General features: G+C 40.1%; 3 protein-coding genes across 3 annotated transcripts in view; 1 reads left to right on the top strand and 2 right to left on the bottom strand.

Moving 5' to 3' along the window:
• Window positions 1-269: 269 nt before the first annotated feature.
• las1l (LAS1 like ribosome biogenesis factor) lies at window positions 270-4552 on the bottom strand. Its single transcript, XM_055159816.1, has 3 exons — window positions 4242-4552; window positions 3061-3272; window positions 270-2262 (listed from the first exon to the last, which is right to left on the bottom strand). The coding sequence occupies exons 1-3, from the start codon at window positions 4367-4369 to the stop codon at window positions 938-940; spliced, it is 1665 nt and encodes a 554-aa protein (XP_055015791.1). The 5' UTR covers window positions 4370-4552; the 3' UTR covers window positions 270-937.
• A 187-nt stretch (window positions 4553-4739) lies between these two features.
• Window positions 4740-11202, top strand: haus7 (HAUS augmin-like complex, subunit 7). The gene is given in 10 exon segments (XM_020926986.2): window positions 4740-4798; window positions 5438-5553; window positions 7034-7089; window positions 7179-7240; window positions 7522-7718; window positions 7905-8013; window positions 8101-8310; window positions 9998-10074; window positions 10076-10107; window positions 10190-11202. Coding segments are annotated over 10 exon segments (978 nt in total). The 5' UTR covers window positions 4740-4741; the 3' UTR covers window positions 10252-11202.
• A 495-nt stretch (window positions 11203-11697) lies between these two features.
• Window positions 11698-11903, bottom strand: part of mrpl49 (mitochondrial ribosomal protein L49) — a 5243-nt gene continuing 5037 nt past the window's right edge. Inside the window, exon 2 of the mRNA XM_055159817.1 lies at window positions 11698-11903. This exon is cut by the window's right edge and continues 335 nt beyond it. The gene's annotated coding sequence lies outside the window, so the exon portion shown is untranslated.

The raw sequence follows: 11903 nt of genomic DNA, 5'->3' as shown, positions 1-11903 counted from the left end.
AGCTCTGGAGTTGATGAATTGTGCATTGAGTTTTGTTTGTTTTAATTTATATTTTGTTTATTTATATGTACAGTGAGTGGAGTTGTGAATGCAAACTTGTTGTTCACGTGTTTGGTATCTTTTGTTTCAGCTCGGACTCTTCCTGTCATGACCCATGTAGTCGTGGTTTATGTTTTGTTTTTGTTTGCCGCAAAATATCCAATAAAAAAAAAAAAAAAAAGTGACAAGATTGCTATGTGTATGCAATTTTATCAATATGTTACATTTACACAAAATACCAAGCCGTTCCCCATCAAAACATTCCTTAAAATAACTTAAAAATTCTTGAATATGTAGCAATATATAATACAAGTAAATGCCATGAGAAATAATGATCAGATAAGTAACTACTAAAGAAAAAAGTAAGAGGAGTCAAAATCCTATGGGGGGTCACTTTACAATAGAGGTATGTTCACCCCGAGGTCAAAGTACTATCTCACACCAGTACTTTATATTGATTTTGACTAGTCTTCCATGTTCCCGTGTCTTTAATCAATTCCAACATTCTGCTGAACATTCCAGCACAGGCATAAACGCAACACGCGAAAATATAAAAATATATATCTAACCACCTTTTGGAGGAATTGCCGAATCATTATCTGGAGACAATTTTAAGTTTGAAGTGCTTTTTAATGAACAAAATACAAGGTGTGTGTGTGTGTGTGTGTGCCTTAATCCCACTTAACATAACAGAAAGAATATTTTTTTTGTTACATGTACAAAGTTAACAACAAAACATCTGAGCAAAAGATATTTAAAGTTATGCACCTATTGAGGTTTTCACAGTCGTCTCTTGGATGGAGAATGTGTAACCTCATTATTTCCATCAGGCTGCACTAACATACAATGTGTAAGAAGGTGAAAGGGCATCGGACACACAGCATTCCACCGTGACATTTCAGAAAAGCTTTATTCCGGATTTAAGTTTTCCAACATCAGTGGCGGTCCAGAGCAGTCCTTCAGATTTGAGAGCAGACGAAGCTCTCGGTGCGCTGTGAATCGGCAACTCCAGCTCCACGGGCTGATCGGACACTGCCAGAGATGAATAATTATCCAGCATGAGGCAGGAAGGATCGTCGGACTGTCCGGGAACTTTACCGAGAGGGTAGTTTTTCCACATCACATTTTCGGTACACAGCTGCCACGGCGACCCTCTCAGCAACCTGACCTTATCCGCGTCGCTCTCGGACATCTTGCTTTCCCGACTCCGTTCCACATTCTTTTGCCGTTGTTTGGATTTCTGCAGCTTCTCGTGCAAGCTTTCTAGAGTGTAAATTGGCTGGTCTTTTCTTGGCGAAAACGGTTCTGACTGTTGAGTGTAGATCGAGCAAAGCATCAGCAAATTCTCCTGCGTTTCGACGGGCAGAGGATGCTCCATGTCGTTTAAGATGAGCTTGAGCAAGTGCGGCGTGCTTGTAGAGGGAGCATCCAAGCACGCGGTGAGGAGCTGCTGCCATCTGAGCTGAATTCGGTTGACAAAAATCCGGTCTTTTAAACGCGCTTTCCGTTGTCCCTTCGTCTCAAAAAGGAAGTTGGATTTCTTGCTGTTGCACAAAAGAACTTCGGAGATCCAGGCTGAGACAAAGTCCGCTCTGTTGTCGTTCGGTTCATTGTTAAGCTGCTTCAGTTCTGCAAAAAGCTTTTCAAGAAGCAGGTGTATGAACGCGGGCGAGTTAAGTATTTTCAGGAGGGGCAGCCAAAACCTTAAGAATGATTGTGGAATTTGTGGAGTTGCGTTGTTGACATTGAACGCACTGCAATTTAAAGTCTCAAGCTGCTCCAACGTTGGCACCAGAAATCCGTCTTCCAGCAAAACATCGACAAGCAAATCGCAAGACTCCAACCCAGACTGCTTAATCTCGGCCAAGATCCAGCTCATGTCTGCGAAAGGCGCCGGCCATTTTTCCACACCTTCATCTTCACCGCCACCGCCGATTTCAAAAAGCTGGTACTGCTCCTTTTCGTAGGATATCAGAAGCTCGCGGATTTTCTTGTAGCTTTCCATCTCTTTTTGTCGTGTAGTTTCGTCCTTAAACGTGTCCTCGTCCTCTGCGTCCGATGGAGATTCCCAGTCGGCGTTGTTGAGCTGTCGGGACCAGTATTCCTGCTGAAGCCAGTCCAGGACGGTTTTACAGCCTTTCCGACACCACTTTAAACTCGGAAGCTTTCTGTGGGTGAAATCGTGCCGCAGATCCACTATCCACTCAGGGATGTTGAGTTTACCTGAAAAAAAAAATATGATAATTTATTTGAACAATGCATTTGAAAGGTTAATTCTTGTCAATATCACTCGACTATGTGAATGCTGATAAATGGGTTGCGTTCATGAGACATCAGCACATTGTAGAAACTCTATAGTTTAATCTGAGCTGGGGACAGGTCAGAAGTCTCAAGTGGAGTTGGCAATGGAACTGTCAGATTGCAGATTTATTGAGCTGGTTTATGGATAATCTCCTGTCATTGCTGGCTCTATGAACCAAAAACAGGGACAAAGTTCATAGTCTTCTCTGTCAACAAAATAAACAAAGCAAAGGATAGAAAAATTATGTGGCTTTAAAATAAATGCTTTCACTACAGGCAAGTAAAAGCAGTTCCATGCAGAAAACCACCAGAAAAGTTACCATATTTGATGTTTTTGTCACGTTACATGCATTGGCGAGTCACTGTTCCCCACTGTTTTGTCCAAACTGTACGTTTTTAATCACAGTTTATACTTCACTATTCTTATACATCCATGCTTTGGCAGCACGGTGCATCGGTTTTAAAATTTTGTTGTTATAAAACTATGGTATTTCTGATTCTGAAACCAAACTAAAAGAATATCTTACTTTAAATGTAGAACTTTAGTACTTTGTTTTTGTTTCATGTGAATAGGCCCAGTAATTACAGCGATGTTAACTGCAAACCAGGTCAAAAAATCTGTCTCTGACAGTTCCACAGCAAACTCCACCTGAGAGTTCTGACCTGTCTCCAGCTCAGAATGCAATAAAACTAAACCTAATTACCCCCCCACCAACTCACCAGCGAGATTCCGGAGCGGCCGTGCCACTCGTCCCTGATGACGCTCTGTGATGAGGTTTATGAATCGGACGAGCGCGGTGCCATAGAGCAGAACCAGTTCATGCCCATCCAGATGCCCACATCTGTCCAGCACCTGGCACCTCACCAGGTCTGCAGTACACTCCACAGCTACCGGGGTGCTGCCCGCGTAACGGGACTTCCACGCTGAGATCCTGAGGAGAGAGAGGGAGACAGGGTCAGAGATGATTCTGACTAAAGTGTAAACATGTGCCTGGAAATGTTTTGGTTGGGGAGGTTTAAGTCTTGCACAAAAAGCGAATGTCTTCTGGCTTTATTTTATATCATAATATTTTTGCAGCTTTTAGGCAAGTTCATTTTATTTTTTATTTTTTTGTAAAAAAAAAAAAAAGTGATGTAATAGTTTTGCTTCCATTGTAATACTGCTTTTTGAACTGTATGAGATGTAACTCACCAACATGTGACCCTTTTTGTCCAATCTAAATGTAAACACATGGGGGAAAAAATCACTAGATCATTTTTCTCTTGTGTGCACAATCTTGTGTCAGTTTTCTCTCATGAGATATTGTGGCTCAAGATCTTGAACTATCCCTGCTACATTATTATTTTGTTAATAAACTCTTCTTGCACCATTTTATTTTACAGAAAATTAAATACATCTCCCACATATACTGTTTTCTAATTGAAATATTTTTATTTTAAATTAGTCAAATTTGAGTTGCTTAATCTTGCATAGCTACAAAATGACAGATTTGATCAATTTATAAACATTGCCCATCACTAGACTGATGACTTCTTATGACGAACATAGACGACTGTACAAATTTTACAGGCAACAAATGTGGATGCAAGAGGTTGGCAGTGCTTCTCTTATCCATAACGCTGTGCCATTTGGCAAGGCATTTCACACATTTCTACTGTATAGTGCGTGAGTAGGTTATTGGAGCAGAATCTAAGCAGGGAGGTAATAATTGACTTAATATGAAGTTTCTGATGCATGTAAACAGTAAAATATAAACGTGTGATATATTATAATCTGCCTTTATAATGCTTGGTGCATATGCAGGGCGTGTATCTACAGGTTCGTGTGGCTTGAGTACAGATAATAAACATGACATCAGTGGTTTGTAAAGTAATTTAAACGTCCCTCTAATGCCTTTTACCTGTGCAGAGCGTGTTTCTGCAGACTCGTGTCGCTGGAGTAGAGATATTCCAGGACTTGGTCCCACTCCGCTTTGTTGATCCACGCCACCACATGCCGATTCTTCTCTGAGCTGTTCTTTTTCTTCATGTTTACGACCAAAACCGACACTTACGCTTATGTACAGAATAAACCTTGTTCAGTAAATACAAAATGCGTCAAAATGTACAATTCTTGACGATAACAATCCAGTCAAAACGCAAATTTTAGAAGATACATTTCTTTTCGGTTAGCGAGCAGCATGGACACACGGATATGACATAATTATTAAGCGACCATTTTTTTATTTTCTGTTTAGTTTTCTTTTTTTCCCCTTCATTTTCATTGTAACATGATTCTACAGGTAGGCCCTTGTTTTAAGTAACAATAATATCATTTTCATTTTTTTTCACACGTTTTTATTGATTAAAAATGTAAACAAATTGTAACGTCATAAGCGAGCGACAGTGACTCTGTTTAGAAATGGCGGGTGCTTCGAAAGAGAAACAACTCGCACGTCAAATTTACAGTTTATTACAGGTAAAATATGTCATTTTATTAAAACTAGATAAGTAGCTAATGCCTGTTTCCTGCTGTTAAATGTTACGTACAAACTGTGGTAGGACAAGCAGCTTTTTAGTCCCAAAACTGTGACTCCTCAGTGGGTCCCAACGGAATGGATAGAAATGTTGAACTACAATTTTTTTGTGTGATTTTCTTGATGTTAAGCTCAAGTTTGCCGCCTTAAAAATGCTGATAAAGTTTCTAGTAAACTAATAACTCCCTGATATTTGCCACTTTGACATTTGCCACATTCTTCATGGATGATACACAGATACTTTATTTAACCAATTCATTTACTTCAGTATAACTCGTCATATTTGCCATTTATTTTGTATTGTAAGAGCTAAAAACATAAATTATTAATGATTTTTTTTGTCCTAGTCTTTTTAATATGATATTTAATGTTATTTCATGTTTAGTAAAGTAATTATTTTTATTTCTTGTCTGCTTTTTAAATCAACTAAAAATTGCATGTCCATTAATCTACATTTTGTCATAGTCGACATAGATGTATATCATTGTAGTCATTATGATTAGTTTTTATTTAATTTTAGTCAACATATATGACAAGGACAAAACTGTAAAAAAATCCTTCCAAACTGTATTTGTGTGCAGGCTGTGTCTTGCCCCCTGATGGACGGCCTGTTCCTGCAGGAGGAGGACAGTATGCTGCAGCTGCTCTGCTCTCCCTCTCAGTATCGCACAGACATACTCACCTGGATCTGCAGCAGGTACACACAGGACAGGCCCTCTGTGTCAATATGCCTCCATCACCATGTGCCAAAAATGGTGTGTCCTTAGGCAAGGCACTTCACAGACATTGCTTAGTATAAATGTAGCGTGTGTGGTGGTGTTTGGAGGAGCCGACGGCGTGGATTGGCAGCCTTGTGTGCCCCAGGACAGCTTTGGCTACTAAAAGTTGCTTACCACCACCAAGAGTAGTGCTAAGCAATCCATTGATGAGTTTAATTAAGCCTATTTAAATGAATGATTACACTGTATTGGACTAGGGTTGGTAAATCCCTGTAGTAGATTCATAAACATTCACGGCTGTGCAGTTTTTACCAAAATCTAAAGTTGAAACAAAATAAGTATAGATCTATTAATCTAAATGATCTCTTCTTGGTCTTGTCTTGTGGTAGGCAGTAACATCATAACACACTTGTTTTCAAAAATGGGCGGTTAGACTGCTGACCTCACAGTAAGAACATCCCAGGTTTGATTCCCAGACCCTGTGGGTTTTGCATGTTCTCCCTGTGTCAAACTGAAACATGCTCAGAAAGACACATGATTCCTTTCTTCCTCTGGGGCAGTACAGTTTTCTGCCTTAAAGGTTGTATGGAGGATTTTTTTTTGTTTAAAATTGTCAATGATAGCATTATAGAGGTGCAGTAGCCTTGTAATTATGATGACCAAAAAAAAGAGAATAAAAATTCATCAACTCTGGACGTGGTGGGGCTAAACATTTGCCAATAGATAACGACACTGCCTCGTTATCTGTGAGCTGATAGGCTGTCAATCAAACTCTCTACGTTTCTAGTGTAACTGACTTGCCTGCGCCGCCATTACGTGGTTTACGTACGTCTGTCACACAGTCCACAGACGCAAGACGCACAGACGCTGTTTACTCCACCAACGCAACAGTTCATAGCGGCTTTTTTGACCTATATCTTCCTCGCAGTTTGCACAAAGTTTGTTGCAATGGCAGACAAGAATCCAGGAACGTTTTTCAGGACACGAATGTGATATCCTATGTCTGAAAACGTAATTTTCGAGGCAAAGAAAGAGTCCGCTTGCTGCTGCGTGTTGTAGCTAGTTCATTCGCACGGAATCTCTGCGCACCCTTCTCTGCACCCTTTCCTGCTCCTCTCCTCGCTCCCCGTTCTGCTCTTCTCCCTGCTCCTCACTTCTTGTCTGCACACGAAATGTCCTCGCACCCCCTCCTCACTTCTCCACCTTGCCTAACCAACACTATAGTTAGTTGTTTACAAGTCATGTGCAGCGCACCGGCTGTAAACAAACCTGTTTCTGGCGTAAGGAAGAGGAGGAGGGAGGGGGCGTTTCTACGTAGGGAGCTGTAGGGGAGGGGGGGTGGTTTCACGCATGTGCAACATTTGAAAAAGGACAAACAGTTGCTGGATTTCTCATTCCTTGGAAAATCCTCTATACAACCTTTAACAACATTCTAATATTTTTGTTGTCATTTCACAGTATAAATCCAATCTTCCTGAATTCAAAAGCCAAAGACCCTGAAATCGTGACTAAAGGTATGGCTCTGTTATCTGCACAGTTACAGTGGGATACCTCATATAAAGCATGTGGTCCGTGTTTCATTATTACTTACTTTATTTTTCAGAAATGGCTTTGCTTGGGCAAGAGCTCATGTTATGCAAAGCTACAGACTTGGATCTGATCAGGGTAAGACTTCAAATAATCAGTTAAACACAGAATTAAGAAGAATTGATTTTACAATTAATTGTTATGAATATATTTTCCCCATACTTTTACTTTTTCATTTCAAACCTTCAAAAGAACCATAACCAGCCTTGTTTGAGGCAACATTCACATAATAGAATTTATTTAATAATCAAATAATAATGATAAAGAATACAGTTTGCCAGTATAGTAAAAAAAAATGTGTCCATGTAATGTGTTAATGATCATTTTGGATCCATTTGGTGTTGTTTGTCCCTCTGCAGGGTTCCCAGAGTCCTGTGCGTCAGCTGCTCTTCCTGAAGCAGCTCCTGAGCCTGATCCCTGTCTCCACAGACTCTGAGCTCAGATCTGATCCTGACCTCCTCCTCAATGAGCTGTTTTCTGCGGAGAACCTGCCTCAGCTTAATCACATGCTCAGACCGGCTCTGGACCCCTGGCCCGCCCACATCAGATACAGAATGTAAGTATATCTCACTCTCATGTCTCACTCTCATGTAGACAGTATACTTTTACTACCAGTAAACCTGAAATAAGACAGATTTCCTCCCTGTTGGGCTTGAGCTAAGCTGAGCTCTGTGTCCTTTCTTTTATCTCAACTACATAAAGTAGCTTCATATGTAATTTCAAAAGTTTTTTCTTGTTTCAGGGCTTTGCAAAAAGGATCTAAACTTCAGAAATCATTTAAAGAAGAAACTCCAGACCTCGCGGCTCTTCTGCTGTCAACACAAACAGCCTTAGAGCAGCTAAAGGCAGAGGTAGAGGAAAAACAGCTATTTGTTAATAGTAGAACATTACAATGATTATGTTGACCATAAACTGCATTATGAATATTTTTGTTCCAGTGCGATTTCCTGAAAGAGTCTCAGAGCACCAGTGTCTTCTCTTTGAGCGCGCTGAGGGTCGCAGCAGGAGACCTTCACCAGATGATGGCAGCGTTCAGACACGTTTATGAAACTGACTTGAAATCCTACTGCAACAAAACACCACCTACCTTCAGCCCCGAGATCAGCGTTTTCAAGAGGGTGCACGAGCTCATGACGACCTGCAATACGGTACCCACACTCTCAACTATTCTGTTTATTTAAAGGTGCACTAAGTAACTTTTCCAGTGGATTTTACACCACCTAGTTGGAATGTTTTTGCTTCACCTGGAATGTTCCACTAACCCGGTGTTCTGTCGAAATGAGCTTCCAGAAGCCTAAACTGACAGTGCTGTCTATCGATTCATACCACCCAGTCGAAATGAGCGACCTCATGTTTTTCCAAAACCAAAGCCAAACCCTGACCTCCCCAGTTTGACAAAATATTTCTTTGGATTAGAGATGTGAGTTTGATGCTGTTTGCACACGGTGATCACACTTTATACCTTAGTTATGTCAAATTTCAGCTCATTTACATGAATCTGCGTAGTTCATTTTGTCAGTTGTGTTCTGCTCAAATAGGCTCCGACTAAAGGGAGCACATATCGACAAGCCAATATAGCCATCGAATAATGCTCCCAGTATAGAATCACCATTATTCACTTATTTATATGAATTTGGGCAGAGGAGCAAACCTTGAGTGGCCTGATTCATCAGCCGGTTTTACTTCGTTTCACTTCTTACAAACCGTCTGACCTCGCAGCATTAGGATTCGTTCGCTCGACGGTAGGCAGGTACTTTTTATCATTTAACCAATCGCTGCTATTTGGTTGTGACGTATGTAATGCCCCGTTAAAGGGGCTAACTGGTATATTAAGCTTTTCCCAAATCCCGTAGGAAGAAGGACAATAACGTCTTTCCCTTTGATAAAATTCACTAAACATTCTCTTTATTCCGGCTTTAAATCCTCGAACTCAGGAATCACTGACAACATAAAATATATGGCTCTTCGCTGATTGGCTGGTGCCCGAACTTGCACTTCCAGGGTTTTTGCAAACTGTCTATTGTATTTTGTTTCCTGACCTAGTCGCTGGAGAGAAATTAAATTTAGCTGAGGCACTAGATGGCACCAGCCTGACTAAACCTTGACTATATCTTCTCCCAAATAATGCATCCACCAGAGGGCGCACACCTCACCTTTCTGACACTGGGGACACTAAAGATGGAACAATTAATGCAATTCAATTTGATTTATACCACACCAATAACACTGGACTCTTAGTCATGATGGAAGAGGACAGAAAAAGGGACAATAGAAGAACCATTATAACAAACATTTATTTAAAAAATAGTGAAACAGCAGAAAAAGCAAAGACATCTTTCCTCCACAAATGTACAAAGTGCACAAATAAATAGTCTCTTTTCACTCAAATAGACTGGAGTACAGTCTGTGTGTGGCCAAGTTTGTTTTGGCAGGAGCATGTCATGATGGATCCTCGTGAGTTTGTGAACTCACAAATATCACCTGAATCTTTCTGTGCAAGGTTAATATTCCACAGTAAAGCATTAAATTGATTTTATTGTATTCTTTCTGTGACTCCGTAGACCTGCTGTCACTTGCTTGTCTCCGTGAAGATAGAAGTTAATTGCCATACTGTGGAACATTCCAGGCAAAGCAGTAACATCTCCATGGAGACAGGCACCAGAAAAGTTCAAATGACCACAGTTAATCAGCATCACAATCCAGTCAAAACCTTCAAATTACAAAGGCTGCAGTTGTTCACTTTTGAAAATAGAATGTCCTCTGGAAAGAAAAAAATTATCTTTATAAAATAATCTGACTTGTAGTTTAGACCTCTGCTGTGTTTTTCTTTTGCAGGATTTGGAAATATTAAATGAACTTTCAGAGGCGTCTGGGGCCGTGACTGAGGACGTGCGCCACCTACAGACCAAACCGCTACTGGAGCAGAGGGGAAAAGCACACTCTGCGTAAGTCCAACTAAATGTGTTCAAGTTACAATTATTTCAGAAATGTAACTTTAATTAATAGTTTTTCATTTTATCTTTGCAGCCGACCAGTTGGAGGAGCTGACCAGACGCTATCGTGAATTTCTGTCTCTCCTTAATCCTTAGCAAAAACTGTTCTTTAAGTTTTATTTGTACAACTTTAAAATCAAAACCTTTACAATGAATGGAATTTAAGTAAATTGTAGTGTCCCTTTGGCAATACACTTCACCCACCTTGTCTGCGTGTTTGGAGAGGTTCTTGGCACATTGGCAGCCACATTTTGCCACAGCTGCCCTAACCTGACTGACCACAGAGGAGGGTTAGAGACTAAAGCACTTTGAGAAGCCATTTATTGTGACTAATCATTATTTTCTGATCGTGTTATGTTCTTCCTCATCATAAACAGACCTGGAGTTATAAGATGCAAAAAACCCAAGGCACTCACTGGTTCAAATAAAATGCCTTTATTAATTTACGGCATGTCTTAATGGACTTACAAAGTTGTGGTCCAGTGTTGTCTGATTGTTGATCGTTAGTCCCCAGAGGAAAGCCATAGTCTGAAACACGTCTGGACTTTGTAAGTTGTCCATTAAGACATGCTGTAAATTAATAAAGGCATTTTATTTGAACCAGTGAGGGCCCTGGGTTTTTGCATCTTTTACTCACTTCTCTTCCCAAAGAGCACCACTGACTTTTATCTACTGTGTATTATCCTGCGCTTCTTTTTTAGACCTGGAGTTGTGTTTTGTTTAGTTCACAAATGTTTAACACACAAACTCTGCACATTTAGTTCTTCTCAGGCTAAAAACACTCTGTTCTACTTTGTGATGTCATGTGGTCATGTGTTTGAGCCCTGGAATTAAAAGGAAGCTGCAAACTTGAAATCAACCACTGCATGACATCATAAGGTGGAACAGAGCATTTTGAGCTTTGGAGGTGTAGATTAATAATGCAGGATTATTCAAACATGTGTGAATGAAACAAAACACAACTCCAGGTCTGTTTTTGAGAAGGGAACATAACGTAGCTTGAAGCTATAAGAGCGCATTTTGTGTCAAATAAAACCTTTAACTGTTCTTAATGCCTTTTGTCTTTTCTTAATGAAGAGCTCATGTAAGTTGGTGCTTCTTCGTGTATCTAGAGTGTTTTAACTGAAGAGTGAATGTAGAATGCACAAAATTCTTTAAGCAACTTGCAGTAAAACACCACTGAATTCAGAATAATAAACTTGATGTGACATTTCTGACTGCTTTCATGATTTAAAATGACCCCAAGTCAAGGTTGCACGTTCTGTGTCTCCAACCTAAAAAAGCAGGACATCTTAATTCTCCAGTTAAGGAGAATTCATGTATAAGGAGACATTTTTAATGTATAAAGCTCTGTTTTTTACAATATTTATAATGATATAATTTATAATTTTATTTGCAATGTACAGTCTGAAAACAATCCATTAGGAGTCCATAGCACAGGGATCTCCAACCTTTTTCCTCTGGTGAGTTACTGTTACAGTAAGTTTTAGCGGTCACAAGAAACTGGGCACATATAAGACCCACAGCGAGCTGTAGCTGAAGTACAAACCATTATCTATTTATTAGTGCACAAAGTTAGGCATCAAAATGATACATGTACAATGGTAAAAGGCATTTGATTAAACAAATTTGAATAATTCAGGACAATACGTATAATTCACAAGTCCATTGGCGAGCTGCTGGAAGAGGGTGGAGAGCTCCAGGTTGGAGACCGCTGCCACAGCAGACAGCAGTCATTTAACTGTCCA

This window comes from Boleophthalmus pectinirostris, unplaced genomic scaffold (assembly GCF_026225935.1).
Source record: "Boleophthalmus pectinirostris isolate CB_2022bp ecotype Guang Dong unplaced genomic scaffold, ASM2622593v1 HiC_scaffold_2823, whole genome shotgun sequence".
NCBI lineage: Eukaryota > Metazoa > Chordata > Actinopteri > Gobiiformes > Gobiidae > Boleophthalmus > Boleophthalmus pectinirostris.
Note: the sequence above shows the minus strand (reverse complement) of the source record. Positions and strands in the feature narration are given on the sequence as shown.